Source organism: Argentina anserina, chromosome 4 (genome assembly GCF_933775445.1).
Source record: "Argentina anserina chromosome 4, drPotAnse1.1, whole genome shotgun sequence".
Lineage (NCBI taxonomy): Eukaryota > Viridiplantae > Streptophyta > Magnoliopsida > Rosales > Rosaceae > Argentina > Argentina anserina.
The window spans coordinates 6404793-6431409 of NC_065875.1; the positions used below are offsets into that span (position 1 = coordinate 6404793).

A 26617-nucleotide genomic window follows, 5' to 3' on the forward strand; every position below is an offset into this window, starting at 1 on the left:
CATATGAGAATTGACCTTGAGTATACATAATTTAGTGTTGGCCTCAGTCTCGGTATGCTGAGGTTTTATCTATGTTTTGGGTAAACGTGAACCCTGACATGTGACTTTGTGATTAATTACCAATTTTTTTGAAAATTCACACAATTGATTAAATATATTGATGCTGATATGTATATCTTTAAGCATAAGTAAGAATTCGTGTGACCAAATACACCTGATTCTTGGTACATTTTACTTGGTTGTTCGTATTTGAATTTCTCATTAGCCAAATTATTATAAGAATCTATTATGTACTTACTAAGTCTGTGTTACTCATGATGCTACACAATCTTATTTTTGAGGTAATGAGTAGATGTTTGGGGAATGTGATGAATCTACTAAATAAAATGATGGTTTTTATTCAATTATTATTTCAAGAAAATAAATGCGAGACTCATATATGTTCACTAAATTTCAGTATTTTTAAATCCGTTGTATTGTAAAATAACTCTCCTTCTGTTTCCTAATAAAAGTATTATTCATACATATATTTATATCATTTTTATTGAGAAAAATTTATTGGTTTTAAGGTCACACTTCTAATTCGAGAACCATATTTTCATATAATAGTGGTCTCGGATTTGGAGGCGTGACAGTGCGGACGGTGCGGACGTCCGCAACCGAGAAACTCTATATATATATATTGACGATGTAGATTTGTTTTGTAAACTCTTACCAAATTAAAAGGCTCATTCTGTAATAATAGTTTTGTAGTCTTCCTAGAATACATGAATGAAAGCAGTGACAAAGCTATGAAGAGGCCTGAGGGGGCTGTGGCCTCGCGATAAGTTAAAAAATTTCTTTTAACTATAATATAATTATGTGTGATTATGTTCAAATTGCTATAATTATATTATAATTGTGTATAATTAAGGCATAATTGTGTATATTAATGATAAAATTATATTTTATATATGATATAATTGTGTATTAATCAACATTTAATTTAAAACTTGTTTTAAGATCCGCCACTAAATGAAAGTGAAACAATCTTGATTCTTGAGGGGTGATGAACATATTACATTCTGGAGTCTATGCACAAGGATTGAGAATGGTGTCTTATTTGTTCAATTCTTTGGCTATTTTAGAGCATATTTAGCAATGTTAGTCATATTATAGTTTTTTTTTTTGAAAAAATGACGACAATGTCATATATTTAAACGTAGGAAAGTTAATATAGTATGGAACACTATAAGAAATCGAAACAATGGAACCACCCAAACCACTTAAAGTTAAATTAGCCGTATTTTAGTTATTTTTTAACTAAAATGGCTTAAAAATTATTTTAGCTAGTCAATTTAGAAATAAGTCTACAATTGTCCCTATTTTAGTTTTATTTAAATTCAAGGTATTCAAGAGTGAGATAATTGAAAATTAAAGTAAAGTTATATAATAAAAAATGATTATTGAGGATAATTTTATTTTTATAAAGTCGAGGTAAATGTTCTATGATTTTTCCCTAAGGTCTTAAAAGGAAAATTCGAGAGAGAAGAGACATATAATTTCCTTAAACTGTGAGAGTCGCTGGTACACTCCTATCTCACACTCTTGTTCTGGGCCTAAAAAGATAATAAAGGGGGAGAGAGAGAGAGTCCGTATAAATAAGCGCGCGGCTTTCTTAAGCAAAAGCAAAGCGACGAAGAAGAAAAGAAGAGAAATGAGCAGCGAAAAGGCTCCGACCCCCACCATTGCTACCAAGGCCACACCTTCTCCCGGCGTCGAGTTCGCCAAGGGCATCAACGGCCTCGACAAGGTCGTCCTCCGTGATCCGCGCGGCAGTCTCGCTGAGGTAATCTCCTCCGCTCACTAAATCGCCGTCGTATTCTCCGGTTTCGATTTCCGTTTTAGGTTTCTCTTGTGATCCGTCGAGATCTGATGCTTTTCTTTGATTCCGTTTCTGCTTTTTTTTTTTGGATGTGGAATTGCTTGTTTCGATTGAACTTACTTGCTGCTTGATTGTTTGTGCTAGATCTGATTAGGTCAGATTTGTTGATTCTGTAATTTGGTTGATAGGTTTTGGTTTTATTATAAACCCTAGGTTCAATTGTTTCATGGCAAAAGAAAGAGTCTAAAAAACGCCGCAAGTCTGTTACATATGGCAATTCTGTGATTCTTGAGTTCGTAATGCTTTATAGTGGAAAGCAAGAGTGAGGTTATGAATAAGGCTACGAGTTTACACTTTTACGACGAAAAATCTAGTGTGTAGGCAAGAGTTTGAGGTAAAATCAAGAGCGATTGCGACCGCACTATAGTGTCAGGGATAGTAATGCATAAATTTCATAGACCAGAGTTGCGGTTTACAGAACCAAAACATCCCACATGGTTGCATTTACTGTAGTTGCAATTTATCTAATGTGAATTGCTTTTAGTTTTTGTTCTGATAAATGTGATAGTTTAGTTTGCACGTGATTCACTCGTGGTGAATGAATCCACCATGAGGCTCCATTCCTCTTTCATGAGTGAATTTTGCATTCCTTTGATGCCTATTTAGCTTTTTAGCTGGTTTATTTCTTTTGAACTGTGAATTTTGACACAACTACTTGAACTACGGGTGTGTCCCAGGTTTCAATATTCACAAATTTCGTGTTTAATTGATATTAAAATCAAACAATATTACATTTACTATAATGGATCTGTGGAACTTTGAATTGATTCTCTGAAACTTTGTTAGTCAGACCACCAAGCCTAGATTGGCTCACAAGACACATGTTTAACTGTGTCAACCTTATCCTTTGTGCTTGGTAAAAATGTTGTGTGGAACAGCTGGCATTGCTGTCTCAGCAGATCAGTAGTGGTCAGTACTAGGTTCAGTGTCATTTGACAGCTATAAGGGATAGTTTTTCTTGGTCCCATTTTGAGCATCAATATCTGAAGTGAACAAATTTCCCTTCCTTTCAGTTTTTCATTCTCTTTTATTATTGTCCTATTAAACTTTAGGCTACAGAATCATATTCTTCCTTGGGTGTTTATCAGTTATCTTACACGCATCTTTCCTCTTCCCAGGTGTATTTGTATGGGGGTCATGTAACATCATGGAAGAATGACCAGGGGGAGGAATTGCTATTTGTCAGCAACAAGGTATTGGAGTTGCTTCTGTAAGAGTTATTACCGGTGAACATTATGGAACTTTCTCTTTGTCTCATTTAGATGCTGGGTAGTGTTGATAATCAGGCTTATGTAGGTTATTATAATCAAACAATTTTTTATTGTCTCTTGATCTGTTTACACTTCAATTATAGTATTGTATTACCTAAACTATACTTAGGTGACAATGTGGTATTTGTGCCATTTGCATGGTTGAGTGAGTGAAAGTTTATGTTCTTGTTATATAAAACCTTTGACTAGTGTGTCCGCACCATGATTTAAATGGAATTAGTGTCATTTTGCCTGGTTGAGTGAGTGAAAGTTTATGTTCTTGATGTTCTTGTAATATAAAAACTTTGACAAGTATGTCAGCACCATGATTTAAAGCATGTAATCAAACTCATAATGTAAAAAAATGCTTTGCATACGGCTGACATTCCAGATACCAATTTGTCATATTAAGGTGACCGTGTCTGTATCACCCGTACATACTCGTGTTGCACTGTTTCATGTTTTCATGGTCGATTGGTTACAGTAATTTGTTCTTGTGCTTGAGGTTATCTTAACTGTCAAGATATGTGAATGAGTCATGCAAGTTGTTAATAATTGAGTAGAAGTTTGGAATGACTAAGAGAAGCAGTGTTTTTTCTGGATGGATGAATGTGTGGTTTATATTTTAGGATGTTATCTTGCATATTCTTTTGGCTGTCAAACATTTATTATAGTCTTCAATATTCACTTGATTACTATTGTGCCAATGGGTACAGGTTTGGAATACCTATAGGTGTCATCTGCCTCAACTTTCTTTTGTTCACTGCCCTCAGAACCTAATAAACCCTTACACTTTTTCTTTCTTCTGCAGGCTATATTCAAGCCTCCAAAAGCAATTCGTGGAGGGATCCCACTTTGCTTTCCACAAGTATGCACTTCTACTAGTTGTCTTTCTTGCTTGGGTTGATTGTTTATCTTGGTGAAGGGAACTTGCACTCTGTCTCTGCAGTTTTCAAATTTTGGTTCCCTTGATGCGCATGGATTTGCTAGAAACAGATTTTGGAGCATTGACCGTGATCCATCTCCTTTTCCAACAAATACTTCCAATAAGGTTTTTGTTGATTTGATCCTCAAGCCTACTGAAGAAGATATTAAGACTTGGCCTCACAGGTAAATACTGGGACATAATTATTGAATTATTAAAGTATCTGAATATAATTTTATATAGGATCTCTGTAAATTAATATTTGTATTCACTGTTATAAACTAAGGGGTCTTTTGAATAAACATTTTGTTAAATTGAAGTTATGAGTTCCGCCTTCGAGTAGCTTTGGGCCCTGGTGGAGATTTGATGTTGACATCTCGCATCCGGAATACCAACTCTGATGGGAAGCCTTTCACATTCACGTTTGCATATCACACATATTTCTCAGTTTCAGATATCAGGTAATTACTGAACCCACCACCTATTTTTTTTTTTATATCAGATCTCTATGTGATATCTAGCTTTATGCATGGAATAACGTTGTCATTCATTACAAGGAACAAACATTTTAGGTATCTTGGTTATGCGAAGTTTGAAATTATCATAGCTATAGTTGTAGATCGGAATAAAGGATGTTTCTAATTTACCTAAATATTTTTAGTCTTCATTGTTATTAAGCTAGTATAAAGTGTGAACCCAAACTTATGAAGGCAGTCTTACAATGAAAGGTTCTCCTCTTCAATCTTTTTTGAACAGGAGCTGCTGCTTTTAAGAATTTTTTTATATTCTCATGTCGGTCTGTATTGTTCCAAAGAGTCCCCATTATCCAAAACAAAAGACCACTGATAATTAACATGGTTAGGCTGCCCTAACAGCAGCTAAGCATCCTAATCTGGGAAATATTGTTAGGCATTGTGTGTCAATTGTCATATAATTTGTATATTGGATGCACAAGTTGCGATAGCTACATGTCATCATATGCATGATATGCAATTGGGGAGTGGGTATTTCAGGGCATAGTCCTTTTTATTTTATGCAAGTTTTATTTTTTGTATAATTATTCAAGTTGTGTTATTTAAAGATGAAGAGAGAGAGGGTTGATTACGTTGTCCTTCATCATGAATTTTATTACATACATAATCATCCTTGAAGTACTCCAGCTTAAAAATGTCTTGCCATGATAATCAGAGATGCTAAAATTTTAGATAATGAAGCCTGAATAGGAACCACTCCCAGCTGTGGAAAAAAAACCCTACAAGGACCTGTGGGGAGCCTAGAAATTTTTGAGTGCCTCACATTTACTAAAATATAGTTTTCTCTTATTAGCTTCAATGATTTCCTGGTTATAATTAAATGGGGGTCATGCCTGTAGACCTCTAGAGTTATGTGACCTTGACGGCTTAAATGAGCATTCAATAATATACATTTTCAATATCTTCTGCAGCATTTATTCATTTTCTTTGGTAGATGTTTATGAAGTTAAATTCTACCTAGGTTCTTTTGCACAAGATGAATGTACTAAGATGTACATGCGGCTTCTTTTCTATCCTGCTTGTGAACTCCAATGTGGGCCTATTATAAATCTGTAAACGAAATATATGATTTTCCATGCTTATCAGCTGCTATGTGATGGCCATATGAGTACTGTAAATCTTTTGTGAAATGAATGTAACGTAAGAAAAGAACTATCTACTAATCATTATTCTACCAACATGAATTATAGTTGTTCTGTGTACAACTTCAAAACCATTTTCATTATAACACAAGTTCAGTTCTGAATGGTATTTAACTTTTTTGGTGTTCACTCTACAGTGAAGTTCGTGTAGAAGGCTTGGAGACTCTTGATTATCTGGACAACATGCAGAACAGGCAACGGTGTACTGAGCAAGGGGATGCTATAACATTTGAATCGGAGGTAAGTTTAATAGACCATTCAATTTCTAGTTATTGCATTGGTTAATGTGGTTTTATGAACTATATATTTATTTTCAATAAATGTAACTATGATCAGGTGGACAAGATATATCTGAGCACTCCTACAAAGATTGCAATTCTAGATCATGAGAAGAAGAGAACATTTGTTATACGCAAAGATGGTCTTCCAGATGCTGGTGAGGATAAATAAATTTAATAATACATTCATGTCCTTTTATAATGATGCTGTTATTGGTTGGGGTGTTGTGTTTGCACTGCCTGGTTTTACACCATTGAAGCCGAGGCATGAATAATGGAAGCTCGTTGTTGCTTTATACCATCGTAACATTATTGCTAGGGAGTATTATCTGGGCAATTTTTCTGCCATAAGATGTCTAGGACTGTGTAGGGTACAGTTGTTATTTCTTTCTTTGTTTATTCAAATTGTAGCCTCTCTTTGGATTGATTGATCCAAAAGGTAGTGATAGTAAGGATAGTTCCACTAACACTTAATTGCCACATAGTTTTCTCCCTACCACTGACATTATAATCCTGTTATTTATAAGAAACATAATTCTATTGAAAGAATTAACAAAAGTACCTGCAGTTCAAAGGACAGTTTGTTCATTATTTTCGCTAGTTATCTAGTCTATGTCTAATGTGAACTATATCTAATTGTCACATTGTAAGCTAGTTCTCGCCGTCATATCTATATCCATGAAAGGTGATATTCTTGTTGCTTTGAAATGCCTGCCCCCATGCTGTTGATAAAAATTATAGTTTACTGGTTTCTTTCATCCAGTGGTGTGGAATCCTTGGGATAAGAAGGCAAAGGCTCTGGCTGATTTTGGAGATGATGAGTACAAGCATATGCTCTGTGTAGAGGCTGCTGCTATTGAGAGACCTATCACATTGAAACCTGGAGAGGAGTGGAGAGGGCGGCAGGAGCTTTCAGCTGTTCCTTCCAGTTACTGCAGTGGGCAACTTGATCCTCGAAAGGTTCTCCAGGGAAGTTGAAGATCCGGCACTCTGGCCTAGATTTTGTACAGGTACATCCTGAGAGTCCAAAAACTAGAATTCTCCATTTACATCATTGGTAATGATCTAATGCATAACCTAGGTCTTCCTGGAAATTCAAAGATTGGCATTTCAATGCATTTGGTTTTGGTTGTTTCACTTGTTAATGTTTAATAGTAGCTTTTTTGTATGGTCAGCTTATATTATGGTACATTATTTTCCCTCTTAAATATTTTTACTTTCCATGAATAATTTTTTTCTATTTAGTTTCCAGTGCTAAACCTCTAAAGTTTCATCTGATGACTGTTGTTTCCTTTGCTTTTTGCTATAGTATATTTGACTATACGGTGTAATAGTGCATTATGAAATGGTTTCATCTCATTTGTTCTATCCGGTTTAGTAGTATATTGCATGTTTGGCATGGCTTGCAGTATTAAAAGTATCAGTCTGTCTCAAAAAAAAAAAAAAGAATATGCCTTTGTGGGGTTTGAGTGCAGATGGAAGATATGTGGATTTGCTTTGTTTAGTTAACAAGAATAGCTAGTCTGAAGTTGTGAGAACTTTATCCGCATGCAGAAGTTAATTTTATCTTTAAAATTATCATTTTCACGAATTTGGTGATAATCTGTGTTTTATTTTGCAGGTATTTGTTGCACATGTACATGGGTCGGGACAACCAATTCTGCCCTCTATTTTTCGCTCCGATAATTTTTCTTATGTTGGGTGAAATAATAGATGTCAACACTTGCTATGGTGGATTTGAGACCACATGTTTCTGCTGGATGGAACCTCTATATATGGGTTGAAAGTAAATGTTCTTGTTGGTCAACACTCAATTGGGTTTTGGCTGCTTCTTATCACTTAAAAGCTCTTCATATGTAGCGTTATTGTATTCATCTAAATTGACAATGCCGAAATACAATGCGAATCTCAACTATCTTTTGAGGAGTGTTTTGCTTGTCATTTGGACTTTGGAGAATGAAATCTGATGATAATTAATTCTATATGTGCGCTTGGGGTTTGATCACTTGAATGTGCTTGGAATTGGGTAATAATAGGTGCGTGATATACAAATGATTCGAGAAACCAAACCTGATAAACTTCGATTTTGGTTTCGGTTTGGAACCCTCCTATATCTGGAATCAAATCGGCATGAACGCGTCTACTCAAGCATGATGTACAATTGATCGATCAAGTTGTGTTGAGAGACGCAACCTCGGGCTCTTCTGAAACTAAATGACAGAGGAACCATGTGAGCTTTACAATAATTGTTACGATAGAGCAACAAGGTCAAACAAATAATGTTGATAAATGATAACCATATCCTAATGACGTTATTATCGACAATAGGAGATGGACACGACTATTTTCCAGGCGTTGTCCGGTGGAATATGTTGCAGGTTTATGCGGATAATATGCTGGTATAGACAGACCTTCATTACCAACTTGTGCAAATAGCTGACCTAATGAGATTGGCTAGTCATATATACACAAATGTCTGCGACACCGTTACTCATTTCTTTCCCCAAGTGTAAATGACTCATTGGAATTATTGTCTATATAAGGTTTTATAAGATATATATCATTTTGAATAGTTGTTTCATACATTAAGATCTGGTGGAGTGCACAACTAGTATTCTATAATTTATTCTTAAAAAAAATTAGTACCCTATAATAGACCACTAATCTTCCTTGACTTTCATATTTAGGGAAATTGGCATTGCCCAAATTAATATTGTTCTCCTTTCAGACTTATTTACAACATACGCACAAATCAACCAGGCATTGCTTAATCACCCAAATCATGAAATGACTAATGGCAGCAGATGAGACATCGATATGCACTATCATTTCAAAATGACAAAGTTTCGATGAATTTCATTTGTTAGTTTCAGCCAGTATCTGAAGTGTGTCATTCCTCTTTATTATATTAGAAATTTATAATCAATGAGTATGACTTACCACCTTACCCACATCTACAATTTTGTCTTTTTCATGAAATTCTACTACCTTTTGAACTCTTATGTTAGGTACGTAGTTTCCATTCTGAAGCATTATAATTCACTTGCCACCCTCTAAATGATTCAATCAACTTTCCACCCTCTGTATATATGTCCCTTTTGTCACAGAAACTTGCCTCTGAGCAGGCTGCCTCTTTTGAACGTAATAGGTTTTGCTAAAATGAATAATGCAATCAAATCTCAAAGTGATTTTTTTTAAATTTTTTTAAACCTGCATTATATCTATTTAATCTTAATGTGTTGGTTCTTGGTCAACTGATTATTGAGATGAACTTCCACAAACAACTATGCTATGAGTTCTCTCTATACTTGAACTCCTCAACAGCATTAATCTACTTGCACATATAAAATCATCTATCATGCGAACATGCTTTATATACAGCTAATTGCCTTCCTTGATTGAATTAAGCAACTTCCCTCCTCCTTAATCTATGCAAATCAAGAGTTATAATAGTATTTTGAACATGTCTTGAATATATATAGATAGGGCGATTCTAGTGAGGAATCCATTTTTTAGGTAAAAAAAAAGGGATAGGTTACTTGATCAATTTGTTGATTACATTTCAACATCTCCACCGTTCAAATTTCAGGGTTTAATGTGTACCTCTGTAACATTTCAGAAAACTTGGAGATTGTTAAGGCATGCAAAATGAGAATTTAAACTTTTAAGCATGAACGGTTCTTATTTGACGCGTCCATTGCTTTCACCAAGTTTGATACCTTAACGATCATCATTTTGACTGAAATTTTATAGAGGTGATCTATACATTAGACCTTAACACTTGAACAGTGGAAATATGGAAATGTAATCGAAAAGTTGGTTAATAAGCTATCAATTTGATATACCAAAAAAAGATCCCTTAGTGGAAGGGCCCTATATATATACACACAAAATTGTATCCTAATTGTTATTATAAACAGTTGTATTCATGCTAGAGGTTACAATAGTAATACATTTTTGTTCTTACTTCTTTTGGGTGGTTGAGTGTTTTTAGTTAACAAGCCTTTTATTTTATTTTAGAAGAAACAAGCATTATTTTAGGTGGCTGGATCAGTCTTATTCCAAATTGCTCCTAGATTTTAAATTGAATTGGCCTGTGTTCTTTTAGGTGTCTCCATTCATATGCATTTTTTAGCCTGTCATGATTCTACAATCCCCAGCTAGAGAGATTAAAAACCATTTTTGCGAACAAGTTCCCTCCAAACAATCCAATCATTTGTAACACATATTTACCAAATATCTATACATATGACTTCTTTCCATGTGCTAGAACATGGTATAATACTTAATCAGCTCTCTCAACCCATATCTCCAAACTAAGAAATAATTTAGTATATAATTTAGTTGCCAGGACATCATAGAATAGGTCCAGACCCTTGTTCTTCGTTTTTTAACAGCACTACTTTTCCTATACGCTTTGGTTTTTGTTGGACTTTTCCTTATGTTTGTTGTTTAAATAGGCCTCTAGTCCCACATTACACTTAAACATCAACAGCTCATAAAGAATAACATGGAAGCTCGTAGTTTCATTGTTCTTTCAGTCTTTCTTCTTCCTTTGCTCTTTGGAACAGTTTCTGCTCAGCTTAGGACAGACTTCTATAGGGGCACATGTCCAAATGTTGAGTCCTTAGTCAGCTCAGCTGTCTCGAAAAAATTTCAGCAGACTTTTGTGACTGTTCCAGCCACTCTTCGACTCTTCTTCCACGATTGCTTTGTTCGGGTTAGTAGCTGGACCTTTTCGAGTTCCTTATTTTAGTTCCGATGCAGATAATGTTTGTTCATTGTTAGGTTGATATTACAATGTTGGTCATTTCTATAACAGCTTATGCCTGTGTTATACAGGGTTGTGATGCTTCAGTGATGATTCAGTCCCCAAGTAATAATGGTGAGAAGGATCACCCGGATAACCTTTCCCTCGCCGGAGATGGATTTGACACCGTGATCAAAGCCAAGGCTGCAGTTGATAATGATCCTAACTGTAGAAACAAAGTTTCTTGTGCAGATATACTTGCCCTGGCAACTAGAGATGTTGTGAGATTGGTACGGAAAGTTTCTTATGCAGTCACTTTCATTTCTGTTGTTAAGGTTGGACTTGAGAAAAGCACATAAGCTTTTCGAAAGTAAACAAAGGAATGTGACTAAAACTTATGCCTAGTCTAACCACTACAATTATTCTTCTGTAATGAAGCATTGTCCTATTAAAATACTCCCATAAGTTTTATATGATGAAACTATGTCATATGCAGTCCGGGGGGCCATCGTATTCAGTTGAATTGGGTAGACGCGATGGAAGAGTGTCGACTATTGCAAGTGTTCAAAGGCGTCTTCCTCATCCTACTTTCAATCTAGACCAGCTTAACACCATGTTTAGCACTCATGGTCTCTCCCAGACTGACATGATTGCACTATCAGGTAGCTATAGTCTTCTTTTTCTTTCAGCTTTTGATTGATGTTGTCACACAAGTTAATATTCTCTTGCCAGATAATTTGCAGGCATCTATGAAACTACTGCTATACAGTGTGACGAGATAACATGTCAAACTGTCCAGCAAGCAAAGATTACCTCTGTCACACATTCTTACATAACATTAATGTTTGTGTGTGTGTGTGTGTGAGTAACTAGGATATTCAAGTTGTTTTTCTAACTTCTTGTGTGCTATTCTCAGGCGCGCACACACTTGGATTCTCACATTGCAACCGCTTCTCCAAACGAATCTACAACTTTAGCCCTGCAAATCGTATCGACCCAACACTTGACTCAGGGTATGCATTGCAGCTTAGACAGATGTGCCCCGTTAACGTGGATCCCAGAATTGCCATTAACATGGACCCAACCACACCTCAGAAATTTGACAATGCTTACTTCCAGAACCTTCAGCAAGGAAAGGGTCTATTCACCTCTGACCAGATACTGTTTACGGATTCAAGATCAAGGCCTACTGTCAACACATTTGCATCAAGCAATGCTGCTTTTAACCAGGCTTTTGTGCAGGCCATGACCAAGTTAGGCAGAGTTGGGGTTCTAACTGGAAGTCGAGGGGAGATTCGGCGTGACTGCACCCGTCCAAACTAGAAGTAAAGGAGCTTCGAAATAGCTTCGGATGGAGTGAACATGTTTTTTTTATGCATAATGATTTGAATTTTTGGGATATATACATATATCTTGAGAGTTGATTCATTTGTAAGTGAGGCCATGGATAATGTTTCAGTTTCATGTTTTCGTGGCTTTAGAAAATAAGTAGCTCTTAGTTTACAGCAAGAAGCTCACTTGTTTACCAAATAATGCACTTCTAGCAATGGAATAAATTCAGCAAGCTAATGCTGGTATGGGGAAGCATAAGAAATTTTTCAAAAATAGAAACTGATGCTCTAATACGATAGAATCTCAAGCATTGGCTCCAAAAGCCAAATCTATCTAGATAGCTATAAACAATAAGTATACGATGTTTACTAATGTTAGTAGGAAGAAACCTATTCACCAGCAGAATCCTTCTCAATTAAACAAAATAAACGAGATAAAATAGCTAATGACTTTTACATGTTTGCATGAATAATCAAGGAGATTAGGAGAACAATCATGCATAATTTACTCCAATATCGGGGTCAAGGCTCCAGTACTTCGAGAGACATAAGCAACAATGCATGTTCATTTTTCTATAAACTCAACCGGTTTTAAACTCTGACGAACCTGAGCCTGATCTGGCACCTGATAAACACATGCTTAGTTGAGAGGGTCCGGTATATCTACTAACTAGGTGGTCCGATGTCACACTGCTAATTCACTTTTTTCATCTGTCCTAGCTTGCAAATCGATTCATAGGTCACAAGATGTGGTATGTGACCATCACCCTGCATTTTCTCAAGCAAGTTATAACAAATATTAACAAAACCCGTTTTGCAAAACCCATCGATGAACATCTCATAAGTGGCATCATCAGACTTCATGCCGGCCTTTAACACAAATTTTCCTGCCTCGATGATTCCTATCTCTCTGCAAAATCCATTGCAACACTATGAGACTTGATGCTAAGCCCAAGGATATTCTACTTCACTTCATCTTCCACGGTTACACAACTTTAATAGAAATGGAACATGACAACCGTATACCAACAGCTTTTTGTATAATACGGTAGTCTGCTCCTGTGTTAAAGGGGAAGCACTGCACTGATGAATGACTTCTCTCTACTCATTCATTTCTTCGGTGATCCCAAGTCTTTCATGAACTAACTTTTCTGATCACCAAATGAACCCCCCATTTGATATGAGTAAATTCCTTACTTCTCACACTTGAAGCAATCATTTCTTCTGACGATTTTTTGAAGATTTATTTATATCACTTACTAGCGAATTATATGAAGCATAATCAAGAACTCCTTTCTCACTCCATAGCTTCTCAAAGTCACCTGAACTTCCATGCTTGCAATGTCCTTCCAATAGAATGTTGTACGTAATATCATCTGGGACCACCCCAACATTAATCATAGCATTCAACAGCATATTTGCATTTTTCATCTGTCCTTGCTTGCATAATCCATTCATAAGCACATTATAGGTCACAACACTTGGTACGCGACCATCACCCTGCATTTCCTTGAGCAACTTAAAACCAATATTAACATCGCCCTTCTTGCAAAATCCATCAATGACCATCGTATAAGTGGCATCATCAGGCTTCATGCCGGCCTTCAACATCTCCCTTAAGATTTTTTCTGCCTCACTGATTCTTCCATCTCTGCAAAATCCTGATATAAGGGCTGTGAAAGCTACATTGTCAAGTGCAATATCTTCCTTAATCATCTGCTTCCTTATCTCTAAGGCCGATTCTATTTCTCCCTCTTTGCAGCATCCATCGATAAGCGTAGTATAAGTGATCTTGTCAGGCTTGAAACCTCTCGTATTCATCTCGTCAACAAGCTTCCTAGCTTGTTTCATATCGCCAACCTTGCACAGACCATTTATGAGTGTATTGTACATAACTATATCCGGTTTGATCCCTCTCCGCAACATCTTCTGATACATCTCCAGCGCCAGATCAAGCTTCCCATTCTTACACATCCCATCAATCAAAGTAGTAAATATGACGTCATTCGCAACCAAACCCCTCGCGCACATTTCATCAAACACCCCATTCGCATCATCTAACCTGCCTTCCTTACACAACCCATTAATCAAAACACTATAAGTAAACAAATCAGGACGCATTCCTCTCCCCTCCATATCCCTCTTCAACTTAAAACCCTCCTCTAAATTCCCACACTTACAATACCCATTAAGCAAAGTATTGAAACTTACCACAGTTGGGTTCAAACCCCTGATCCCAATCTCATCGAAAACTCGCCGGGCCTCTCTGACCTGACCCTGCTTACACATCTTATGCATCACAACATTGAAATTATACACATTGGGCGGAAACCCGGAATCCAAAGCCTCCAAAAGAAACCCCCAAGACACGACAGGGGTGTTAAACTTGAACATGTTGTCAAGCAAGTGAGCACAAGCATGACAGGGTATGCGAAAACCGTGCTTCCTAAGTAATCTAAAGCACTGGACAGCGTCCCCGAGAAACACGGAATCAGTGTAACATTTGATCAAAGCGTGAAAGGGGTAGTCAGAGTGGTGATGAGTACCTCGGGAATGGAGGAGGGAGGTGAAGACGGAGGAGGCGGAGTGTTTGCCGGAGCGGGAGACGACGAGTCGTAGGAGGGAGTGGGCCTGGGGGAACATGCGGTGGGAGGAGAGGAAGTGAGCCATGGTGGAGTAGGAGTGGAGGGTGTGGCGGAAGGAGGTGGAAGAGGAGAGGTGGTGGAAGAAGGAGAGGAGGGAGTTGGGGGAGAGGGAGTGGGGGTTGAGGTTGATGAGGTCGATGAGGTCAGGGGCGGTGAGGGGAGGGAGGAGCTTACGGAGGGTGAGAGGAGGGTCTGCGTTGGCGGCGGCGGTGGTGATGGCGGTGGAGATGAGGGAGAGAAGCTCATTGTTGCTCCTTGGAGTTTTAGAGAGTGCCATAGAGAGCAACACAAGGGTGCGCAACGTCTGAGGTAGTTACGGGTAAAACCTCATCCCACAAAAAAAAAAGAAAAAAGAAAAAAAAAATATATATATATAGTCCCTATTTAGAGTGAACATTCACTCTGAAATTACAGAATGAAGTTCCAATTTTAGCATATTTTTCGGTCAAATTTTTTCATCACAAGTGATTTAATATTTATGTATGTTATTCAAGATCATCTCTGCAAAATTTCATTCAATTTGACAATGGTTTGAGTTTTCAAAATTGAGATTTACATGAACAGTTTATGTTGAACAAATTTAATTCGTTCATTGATTTAATCTAATTTCAATACGTTAATGATAACCGAATTGGTTGAAATTTTGCAGAGATGATCTTGAATAGCATACCTAAATATTGAATCACTTGTGATGAAAATTTTGACCGAAAAGTGTGCTGAAATTAGAACTTCACTCTGTAATTTCAGAGTGAAGGTTCACTCTGGATAGGAACTATATATATATATATATATATCCATCGTATGATTAGTTGTGACTTGTGAGAGCTCTAAAACCCTAATTCCCCACACATCGTCTCTTCTCAGTTCTCAAAGTCGTTTGCTCCTTCAACATGTTCAAGTACGAAGAGCATTTGAATTTGGATTACGATGACGACACATAAGGTTTTTTCCCAATCAATTGTAGACGTCCCAATGCTCATGGAGGCCATCATCGTCCTGATAACTCAACCCTTATGTTAGGGTGTTTGACTTAATATCCTCGTTGACTTAGGAATGGTCCGTAGCTTTTGGTAGTTATCGTTGTTCTCTTCTAAACATAGCGTTTAATTGGTAAAGGCAATGATCTGTTCGGACCTGTGTCGTTCCAACACGTGTCCTCCATGATAAGGTCATTGTATTTATATCCAGCTGAGCCTGTAATATCCCTATTTGAATTAAAGCATATTTTCTTCTCTCAGCAATTTCCTTATTTGTTCTTCAATTATTGTTTACTTATTTCTCGTCCTAAATTCTACTCTAAACCTAGTAGTTAGGGATAAAACCCTAATAATCTGGTATCAGAGCCCTCGATTCTGAGGGTGATGGTCTGAAACAAAGCTCCGGCCAATACTGGAATGGCATCTCAAGGCACTGATGTTGCTTAGGTTGAGCTGGCTCTACAGGCTCATAGGACTAAGACCTCTGCTCAGCTCGGCAGGGTTCAGAGTTTGGTGGCAGATGTTCAAGAGTCGTTGACTAGCGTTCAGTCTTCTATGGCAGCGCTCAAGTCCGAGATCTTGTCTGAGCTCCGTCTAATTCTCATGGAGGTGAAATCTACTCCTCCTGCTCCACCTCATGTGTCATCGGAGAGCTCTACTCCTCTTGCTCCACCTCCTATCTCATCGTATTTGTCGTTAACAGTCGGATCTATCCCTATCTTGACTAGCTCAGGAGCTCTTCAACGTTTTCGGCGTCGCTAATGCCTCCTCCAGGTTTTTTGGATAGCTCAACCACTGTTCCACCAGCTGCATCTTCGATCTCCACATATCAGAGTGGTAATGTTGTTCCCTCTACTACTACTCCTTTGTCTTTTAAGGAATTGGGTCATAATGAGGTTATATTGGGTCTAGAAACGGGTCCATCTTCTGGTCCACACACTACCATTCTTCTTACCACTTTCACGATGGGTAGTGGTGCACGATCAGCTCAATTTTATACTACTATTAGGGCTCCTCTCGATCTACGCCCACAAAGTACTATTTCTTTGAGTAGTTTGAGAGGTATTGATACTCGCATGAGTCCTCATCTTCAGCTGAGTGGTAATGGTTCTCAATCTTTTAGCTATGCATCTGGTCCTTATGAACACTATAATTATAGTTCTGCTCCTACGAACCATTACAGTGAAGTTGGCCCTAGTGCATATCGCACAACCTCCTCCCTGGGGTATCATTCCACGTACAATCCTATATCTCAGCAGGTCCAATATACTTCTCATCAACCGTCACACTCCTTCAACCCATATACAGCACCATTTCCTCCTCTATTGCCATCCCCTCGGCATCATTATCAGGCTGGTCACCATGACATGCAATCTGATCACTTGTTACCTTCCATGAAGCAGATGAAATTGGAATTGGCACACTTTAGTGGGGGAGATCCTACTGAATGGTTGCACACTGCTGAACAGTTCTTTGATTTTTACGGGGTCCCTGAGGAGAAGAAATTAACCATAGCTGCAATGCACTTGACTGAAAAAGGCTTCGGATAGGTGGTATTTGTTTAAACATGAGTTTCCCCTTACTTGGCAAGGCTTATCTAATTTGTTAATGAGGGAATTCAGAGGTCTTACCACAGGGGATTATCAAGCAGCATTAGGCAGAATGTCTCAGACTGGGAGTGTAGATGCGTATATGGAGCAATTTGTGAAGTTATCACGACGTGTTCCTGAATTTTCACAAGAGACACTACGATATTTTTTTATAGAAGGGTTGAAGAGGGAGATTAAATGTCATGTTAAGGCTCTCCGGCCTAAGACTATATGAAGCTTTCGACTTAGCTCGCATTTTGAAGGACACTGATTGGGGTCAGAAATCACAGCACAAACATTCTTCTCATGTCAAGATTTTTTCTACATCTGCACCTACAAGTACTCAGCCTGCAAATACACATCACTCTACTAAGAAGCAAAATTATGGGGATAATAGAGGTACTGCAAGCTCCAATACTTCTAGTAACCATTTGAGGCTTACTCAATCTGAATTTGAAGAGCATAGAGCTCAGAAGAAATGTTTTGCATGTCATAGTCCATGGAAGCCTGGCCACAACTGTAGAAGAAATCAAGGGAATCAAGGAAAGTTGTTTGTGGTTGAAATTGTATCAGATGACCATATTGAGCAACCAGTTACAGATGAGGCTGTTGTTATTGCATAGGATAGTTCTCAAGTAATTGTCACAAGTGAACCTGAATTGCAACTACAGGTTTTGGGAGGTCAAGAGGATTCTGATACTATGCAACTCAAAGGGGTGTTTGATAACAAAAGTGTGCATGTGTTGATTGACACGGGGCTTCACACCACTTTATACATCTTGCATTGCTCAAATGGATGAAATCAACCATCAAACAAATTCAGCCATTGAGAGTCAGATCAGCAAGTGGTGCTATCATGCACACTAGCGGCTTGGCTAGAGTTGAAGTGCAAGTGCAGAATTATGTGTTCACAGGTGATTTTTATGTGTTGCCAATCTCTGGTTGTGAAATTATTTTAGGAGTTGTGTGGTTGCGCTCATTAGGCGATATTACTTAGAATTTTGGTAGTATGGTTATGACTTTTTACATATACCAGGACAAATATGTGCTGTAGGTAGGGGTGGACACGGGTCCATTCGGTTCGGTTTTGGACAAAACCCATAACCCAACCCAAATTTTAAATTCGGTTCGGTTCGGTTCGGTTTTTCTATTTTAGAGACTGTGACCCACAACCCAACCCAACCCGTACGGTTCGGTTTTTTTTTTCAGTTTTACCCGTAAGTAAAATACGTAATATTATATATCAATTTTAAAAGTACAAAATTTAACATAAAGATGAAAAACTAATGGTCTAATGATTATTCCATACCTAATTGACTTATGCCTCATCATTTAGCCCGTGGATCCGAAAAGCTCGCCGAGTCCCGCAAGCCCGATGGGCTTTTATCCGAAAACAACACGAATATGTCATAAGGGAATACCCATTACCAAAATGCAAACACTAAAAGCCGTTTGCATATATAAAATCACCTAATTTTTGTCACCGATTGTGTGCAGTCGCTAGGGGTGGACTCGGTTCCATCGGTTCGGTTTAAGAGCACTAACCGAAAACCGAAACCGAGGTCTCGGTTTTGTATTTCTCAAAACCGAAACCGAAAAAAATATCTATTAACCACGGTTTCGGTTAACCTATAATTCGGTTCAGTTCGGTTCGGTTTCGGTTAATAACTTATCATTTGTAATAACTTTTCACACTTGACTTAAAACAAAAGTTACAATCAAAATAAAGTAGTAAGCTACAAGTTTAATACTTCAAAGTAGTAAATAAGTAAACTAGATTGCAATAAGTTAGAAACAACAAATAAAATCAACAAAGTTACGATAGAGTATTAACCAAACGTAATATTTAATGAGTTAAAGACTGTGAGCAATTAAGTTAGACATTTTGAGACCATTATCATGTAAAATCATGTATATCGTATGTAACTCTTAGTCAATAAAAACATGATATACACATATTACTATATTAAATATTAATGATTAAATACATATATGTCGATTCAATTCGGTTCGGTTTGATCGGTTTTTTACATGGACGAAACCGCAAACCGAAACCAAACTATTGAATTTGATGTAAAACCGGAACCGATAGATCGATTTTATTCGGTTTCGGTTTTTCGGTGTCGGTTCGGTACGGTTTTGGTCGGTTTTCGGTTTTTCGGTGTCTAAAAGTCCACCCCTAGCAGTCGCACCAAAAAAACCCATTTGGGAAAGTCCCGGTCAATGAGGATTTTAATATGTTAAAACGCCTTTTTTTTTGTTGACCAAAGGTACGGACTGTCAAACAATATCCAAAACAGATGAAATTTTTACGGGTTCCCTAAATATATATACTGATCACATCTGCTGGTGTCGATCGACCATATTTTGAACTGTAGTTATCGACCGCCGAAGTGTCCACTAATGTATCATACATTTATATTAGATTTATAATAAAACTATCGCATTATGAAGCGACTAAATGATTGAAACTTCTTGGAATCAATCGATATTATCTGATATCATCGGTATATATATTTAGTGATCCTATAAAAATTTCATCCAATTCAGAGCTCATTTAACCGTTGATATTTTCGGTAAATCGAAAACACCACTATTATGCCCTAAGGGAGGACTTATTACAAAGATGCGAACGCCGAAATCCGTTTGCATATCTGAAGTCACCTAATTTTTGTTACCTATCATGTGTGGTCGCACTGAAAAAATCTATTTGGCAAAACCCCGGCCAATGAGGTTTTATTATGTGAAAACGCCTCTTTTTTGGTTGACCGTATGTATGAATGGTCAAACAATGTCCAAAACGAACGAAATTTTTATGGGGTCACTAAATATATATACCAATCACATCTGCTGGTGTCGATCGACCATATTTCGAATTAGAGTTGACGATCACCTAAGTGACAACTAATGTATCATAACATTTATATTAGGTTTAAAATAAAACTATCGCATTATGAAGCGACTGAATGAAGAAAACTTCTAGGGATCGATCGACACCAGCCGATGTGATCGGTATATATATTTAGTGACCCTATAAAAATTTCATCCAATTCAGATCTCATTTGACCGTCGGATTTTTCGGTAAATTGAAAACACCACTATTATGCCATAAGGGAGGATCCATTACAAAGATGCGAACTCCGAAAGCCGTTTGCATATTTGAAGTCAACTAATTTTTGTTACATATCGTGCACGGTCGCACTGAAGAAATTTATTTGGAAAACCCCGGTCAATGATGTTTTATTATGTGAAAACGCCTCTTTTTAGGTTGACCGTATGTACGAACGGTCAAACCATGTCCAAAACGGAAGAAATTTTTACGGGGTCCCTAAATATATATACCGATCACATCTGCTGGTGTCGATCGACCATATTTCGAATTAGAGTTGACGATCACCTAAGTGTCAACTAATGTATCATAACCTTTATATTAGATTTAAAATAAAACTATCGCATTATGAAGCGACTATATGAAGAAAACTTCTAGGGATCGATCGACACCAGCCGATGTGATCGGTATATATATTTAGTGACCCTATAAAAATTTCATCCAATTCAGACCTCATTTGACCGTCGGAATTTTCGGTAAATTGAAAACACCACTATTATGCCCTAAGAGATGATCCATTACAAAGATGCGAACGCTGAAAGCCGTTTGCATATTTGAAGTCAACTAATTTTTGTTACCTATCGTGCGCGGTCGCACTAAAGAAATCTATTTGGTAAAACCCCGGTCAATGAGGTTTTATTATGTGAAAACGCATCTTTTTTTGTTGACCGTAGGTACGAACGGTCAAACCATGTCCAAAATGGACGAAATTTTTACGGGGTCCCTAAATATATATACCAATCACATATGCTGGTGTCGATCGACCATATTTCGAATTAGAGTTGACGATCACCTAAGTGTCAACTAATGTATCATAACCTTTATATTAGGTTTAAAATAAAACTATCGCATTATAAAGTGACTATATGAAAGAAACTTCTAGGGATCGATCGACACCAGCCGATGTGATCGGTATATATATTTAGTAACCCTATAAAAATTTCATCCAATTCGGACCTCATTTGACCATCGGAATTTTCGGTACATCGAAAACACCACTATTATACTATAAGGGAGGACCTATTACAAATATGCGAACGCCGAAAGCCGTTTGCATATCTGAAAATCACCTAATTTTTGTTACCTATCATGCGCGGTCGCACTAAAGAAATCTATTTGGCAAAGCCCCGGTCAATGAGGTTTCAATATGTCAAAACACCTCTTTTTTAGTTAACCGTAGATACGACCGGTCAAACCATGTCCAAAACGGACGAAATTTTTACGGGGTCCCTAAATATATATACCGATCACATTTGCTGGTGTCGATCGACAATATTTCGAATTAGAGTTTGTGATTGCCTAAGTGTCAACTAATGTATCATAACCTTTATATTAGGTTTAAAATAAAACTATCGCATTATGAATGAAGTAAGACGGCTAAATAATGCGTCTCTTATACATTAGGTCAATTAGGTTAGAAATTAGGTGCGGCTGTGAGGCCGAATACACTATTTTTTTTATTAAAAATAATAATAATAATATAAAATTATAAATATGACAAAATGATGTCGTTTTGTAACGTTGACCATTGACTTCGGGTTGTTCGGGTCGGTTCGGTTTCTAAGGGACTGAACCCAAAACCCAACCCAAATAAAATCGGTTCGGTCCGATTTTTTTATTTTCGGTTCGGTTTGATTCGGATTTCGGTTTTTTCGGATTCGGTTTGGGTTCGGGTCCCGTTTTTTTCAGTTTTCGGGTCAGTTTGTCCACCCCTAGCTATAGGGAGAGACTAATCACCAAGCTTCAGTAATTAGCTGTAAAGCTATGTCTAGGTTGCTTAAAAGAGAGACTGAAGCGGTGATGGTGGAAGTCAGCCCTATGGGAATACTATCTACGGGGAATGACAAGAACAATAACACATTGCAACTTGAGATCCAAACCTTATTAGAAGAATATGCTGAGGTTTTTTAAGTCCCTATTGCCCTCCCTCCAGTGGTGGATGAGTTAGTTGATGAAGTACATGGAGCTAAGATTTTTACAAAGTTGGATCTGCTCTCAGGCTATCATGAAATCAGAATGGCTGAAAAAGACATTCAAAAGAGTGCTTTTAGAACACACTCAGGGCACTATGAGTTCTTGGTTATGCCTTTCGGTTTAACCAATGCGCTTGCAACTTTTCAATCTGAAATGAATGATGTATTGAGAAATTTGTTGAGAAAGTGTGTACTAGTTTGTTTTTATGATATCTTAGTCTACAGTGCCACATTGGATGATCATTTACTACACCTCAGGCTAGTTTTGGAAAAATTAAAACAACACACTCTCAAGGTCAAAGAAAGCAAGCGCAGTTTTGGTGTTCAACAAGTGGAATATTTAGGCCATGTCATTAGTGCAGAAGGTGTTGCAGTAGACCCTGAGAAAATTCAGTACATTAAACAGTGGGACAAACCAAAGACACTGAAGGCTTTGAGAGGTTTTCTAGGCCTTGCAGGTTATTATAGAAAGTATGTAAGGAATTTTGGTAGCATTTCCAAACCCCTTACTGTTATGCTTAAGAAAGATAATTTTAAATGGAGTGTAGAATCTACCCAAGCATTTCAATCACTCAAGGAAGCATTGATGACAACTCCTGTGTTAGCTATTCCAGATTTTTCTATACAATTTGTAGTAGAATGTGATGCTTCAGACAAAGGTATAGGGGCTGTGCTTTCTCAAGATGGCCATCCAGTTTCTTTTCTCAGTAAAGCTTTGGCTCCAAGGCACACAGTTTAGTCAATTTACGACAAGGAAATAATGGCAGTAATTTTTGCAATCAACATTGGAGGCCCTATCGGTTAGGAAACTATTTCCAAATCTACACATACCATAGAGCTATTGAACATTTTCTAAAGCAAAGAATTACCACCCCATCTCAGCAAAAATGGCTAATCAAGCTTATGGGATATGATTACTCTATACATTACAAGGCTGGTAAAAACAATGCTGCTTTGAATGCTCTCGATGTTTCCTCTACTCCTATTCCTCAATTCTTGGCTGAGCTTATGAAGGCTTGTAGGAGTGATCCAGAGGCTAGTGTTATTTTTTCTGAGATCAAACAAGGTGGAACTGGCAGGAAGCACTTCTCAATTCACAATGATCATCTTTATTATAGACACAAGACTTTTGTCCCTGTAACTGGTGATTAGAGGGATAAAATTATTAGTGAAATGCATGATGGGAGGTTAGGTGGCCATGCTGGGAGGACTAGAAATTACTAGAGAGTTAAAAGAAGTTTTGCTTGGCCTGGTATGTTGAGAGATGTCAAGAACTACATTGCAAAGTGCCATGTGTGTCATCATAACCATTATGAAACAATTGCTCCTCCTGGGCTGCTGTTGTTGCCTAATGTTATTCCAGATAAATCATGGACTCAAATCTCTATGGACTTTATTGATGGTTTGCCACTGTCAGAGGGAAAGTCAGTTATTTGGGTTATTGTAGATAAACTCACTAAGTATGCACATTCATACCTATGTCACATCCTTACTATGCAGCTTCAGTAGCACAACTATTTGTGAAAGAGATCTTCAAGCTGCATGGCATGCCAGAGCAAATTATATCGGATAGAGATCTTGTATTTCTGAGTTTGTTTTGGGAAGAATTTTTTAAGAAACAAGGAACTAAGCTCAATAAGTCTTCAGCTTATCATCCTTAGAGTGATGGCCAAACTGAAAACTTAAATAGAACCTTGGAGCAGTATTTGAGATGTGTGATAGGAGAGAAACCTCAAGAGTGGGTGTAGGCCATTCCTTGGGCTGGATGGTGGTATAATTCTGCATTTCATTCAGGTATGCAGATGAGTCCATTTCAAGCACTCTATGGTTATCAACCTCCTCCAGTGGTTCCATATGTCCCTGGCACTATAGCTGTTGCGGATGTGGATAATCAACTTCAAACTAGAGATGCCTTGCTTCAAGTACTCAAGAAGAATTTGCAACTAGCACAATCTAGAATGAAGGGTTTTTATTAGGGGTGGGCACGAGACGTGATGCGGCTAATCCCACGTCCCGTCTCACTCATTAAGTTTGGGATGGGATCGGGACGGGATTTGTGTTTTTAAAAGTTCGTCCCACCCGGGATCAATCTTGTCGGGATCGGGATGGGACCGAGCCTATCCCACCTTCTCGAACTTTAAATAATAAATACTTAATTTACTATTAATAAAATTTTAGTATCAATTATTGTAATAGAAGAAATTAACATACAGATTGTTCCAAATATTCTTCATCATCTACTTCGATACCATGAGTTTAATTATTATAAAATTAAATTAATCATTCAAATTATAGCGTTATAGATATTGTACATAAAATTTCTAGTGTTATCATACAAGAGAAACATATATAATTATATATTGTATATAAGATTGTATAAGTTTCAATTGCTAAGTTCATAGAAATTTGCAATATACAAATCGTCTTTATTTATATCATATAAATCGAACCATATATTAATGAGAAAATTAACCGGGACTTATTTATCTTTAGAAAATGAACCAAGATCCAATATTCATTCTTTGAAGTTAGTCATTTCCTTATCAAATGCATCTAAGATGTTCTCATAAATTATAAATGTATGATGATGATGAAATATTTGATGGTTAAAATTCAAATGAAATTTAAAGCGGGACGGGATGGGACGGGACGAAGCGGGATATAAATTATTCGTCTCACGTCTCGTCCACTATTATGAAACGGGATGGGATCGGGACGGGACATACGTTTTTAGACTTCCGTCCTGTCCGTATGAATTTCAGGACAAGATCAAGATTTCGGCTTTTTATGCCCACCCCTAGTTTTTATGACAAGAGGCACACTGAAAGGGAGTTTCAAGTACATGATTGGGTATATCTAAAACTGCAACACTACAAACAACATTCCATGAACCCTCAAGGCCGGAATAAGCTCTCTCCGAGGTATTTTGGACCTTTTCAGGTCATTGAACGGATTGGTAAGGTTGCATAAAAGCTTGAACTACCTACTATTGCTCGAATTCACAATGTGTTTCATGTGTCTCTCCTAAAAAAATCTCTCAGTGACACGACAATCACTTCTCCACAATTATCTCCAGTCATTGACCCTGATAACCCTTAATGGCAACCTGATAAGATTCTGCAGCGCAAAATTTTCAAAAAAAGGGTAAAGCTGGTGCACAGTGGTTGATACAGTGGAAGAATGCTAGTTCTGAGGATGCTACATGGGAAGATGCAGATTTGATTATTGCTCGATTCCCTGAGTTTGATTACAAGTCAGCTGGCCACACCACAGTTCCTTCATCTACTATACCTTGAGGTCAAGTTTTGTGTTAAGGAGGGTGAGATGTTAGGGTGTTTGACTTAATATCCTTGTTGACTTAGGAATGATCTGTAGCTTTTGGTAGTTGTCCTTGTTTTCTTCTAAACACAGCGTTTAGTTTGGTAAAGGCAGTGATATGTTCGGACCTGTGTCGTTCCAACACGTGTCCTTCATGATAAGGTCATTATATTTATATCCAGCTGTAATATCCCTATAGATGAATTAAAACATATTTTCTTCTCTCAGCAATTTCCTTATTTATTTTTCAATTATTGTTTACTTATTTCTCGTCCTAAATTCTACTCCAAATCGTTAGGGCTAAAACCCTAATACCTTCAGCCTCTCTCTAATTGCTACTAGAAGTTTTTCCTCTCGAATCCGAGTTTCACCTTTAGAGGTACAAGTTCTAAGAGTTTCAATTACTTTTGCATAAGGTTACTTTGGCTTTGGATTCAAGTCTGTATGTTTGGTTATATATGTGTTGTATCATTGCGAACTTATTTTGCTATTTGAATTGTTAGGAGTGGGAAGGTAGGTTGGATATTGGCATGTCCAACAATGTGACAACTTCCATTCGAGGGTTTATTTGGGAATCGGCCATTGGTAGAACCAAAACTACCGATAGAGCCGATCGTACTACTGTTGAGAAGGTGCGGCACAATGTACTTGACACTCTTTTGAATTTTCTTTAGTCATTCGAAGTTTCGAACTATGTTACATAATTTATGATTGTGTATTGTATTGTGCTTAGGTTTTCGATTTCAGAACCCAGCGGATTATATTCAAGATGATGAACCGTGGTGTGTGCGAGACGGAGCATACATTATTTCCACTGGGAAAGAGGTATGTTGGGTGCCTAATCTTTCTTTTAAATCCTGTATGTGATATTTT

The 26617-nt window shown here is 37.5% G+C and overlaps 4 protein-coding genes across 4 annotated transcripts; 3 read left to right on the top strand and 1 right to left on the bottom strand.

Moving 5' to 3' along the window:
* Nucleotides 1-1581: 1581 nt before the first annotated feature.
* On the top strand, nt 1582-8054 carry LOC126791276 (putative glucose-6-phosphate 1-epimerase). Its single transcript, XM_050517708.1, has 9 exons — nt 1582-1828; nt 3043-3117; nt 3986-4042; nt 4124-4284; nt 4420-4560; nt 5912-6014; nt 6111-6210; nt 6816-7062; nt 7674-8054. Exons 1-8 carry the CDS (start codon nt 1697-1699, stop codon nt 7028-7030), a joined length of 984 nt encoding a protein of 327 aa, XP_050373665.1. The 5' UTR covers nt 1582-1696; the 3' UTR covers nt 7031-7062; nt 7674-8054.
* Nucleotides 8055-10534: 2480 nt separating this feature from the next.
* LOC126791277 (peroxidase 45-like) lies at nt 10535-12396 on the top strand. The gene is made up of 4 exons (XM_050517709.1): nt 10535-10772; nt 10895-11092; nt 11299-11464; nt 11719-12396. Exons 1-4 carry the CDS (start codon nt 10563-10565, stop codon nt 12123-12125), a joined length of 981 nt encoding a protein of 326 aa, XP_050373666.1. The 5' UTR covers nt 10535-10562; the 3' UTR covers nt 12126-12396.
* Nucleotides 12397-12504: 108 nt separating this feature from the next.
* On the bottom strand, nt 12505-15055 carry LOC126792094 (putative pentatricopeptide repeat-containing protein At1g09680). Its single transcript, XM_050518582.1, has one exon. The coding sequence runs from the start codon at nt 15053-15055 to the stop codon at nt 13349-13351; it is 1707 nt and encodes a 568-aa protein (XP_050374539.1). The 3' UTR covers nt 12505-13348.
* Nucleotides 15056-22217: 7162 nt separating this feature from the next.
* Nucleotides 22218-23165, top strand: LOC126792095 (uncharacterized mitochondrial protein AtMg00860-like). Its single transcript, XM_050518583.1, has 3 exons — nt 22218-22355; nt 22453-22525; nt 22645-23165. The coding sequence occupies exons 1-3, from the start codon at nt 22218-22220 to the stop codon at nt 23163-23165; spliced, it is 732 nt and encodes a 243-aa protein (XP_050374540.1).
* The last annotated feature ends 3452 nt before the right edge of the window (nt 23166-26617 follow it).

Coding starts and splice junctions, on each gene's coding strand:
- LOC126791277 (XM_050517709.1), top strand. CDS start 10,563: ATGGAAGCTCGTAGTTTCATTGTTCTTTCAGTCTTTCTTCTTCCTTTG. Junction 10,773..10,894: donor TCCACGATTGCTTTGTTCGG/GTTAGTAGCTGG, acceptor TGTGTTATACAG/GGTTGTGATGCTTCAGTGAT. Junction 11,465..11,718: donor TGACATGATTGCACTATCAG/GTAGCTATAGTC, acceptor TGCTATTCTCAG/GCGCGCACACACTTGGATTC.
- LOC126792095 (XM_050518583.1), top strand. CDS start 22,218: ATGTCTAGGTTGCTTAAAAGAGAGACTGAAGCGGTGATGGTGGAAGTC. Junction 22,356..22,452: donor TATTAGAAGAATATGCTGAG/GTTTTTTAAGTC, acceptor ATCTGCTCTCAG/GCTATCATGAAATCAGAATG. Junction 22,526..22,644: donor ACACACTCAGGGCACTATGA/GTTCTTGGTTAT, acceptor ATGATATCTTAG/TCTACAGTGCCACATTGGAT.
- LOC126792094 (XM_050518582.1), bottom strand. CDS start 15,055: ATGGCACTCTCTAAAACTCCAAGGAGCAACAATGAGCTTCTCTCCCTC.
- LOC126791276 (XM_050517708.1), top strand. CDS start 1,697: ATGAGCAGCGAAAAGGCTCCGACCCCCACCATTGCTACCAAGGCCACA. Junction 3,118..3,985: donor TGCTATTTGTCAGCAACAAG/GTATTGGAGTTG, acceptor TTTCTTCTGCAG/GCTATATTCAAGCCTCCAAA. Junction 4,043..4,123: donor TCCCACTTTGCTTTCCACAA/GTATGCACTTCT, acceptor CTGTCTCTGCAG/TTTTCAAATTTTGGTTCCCT.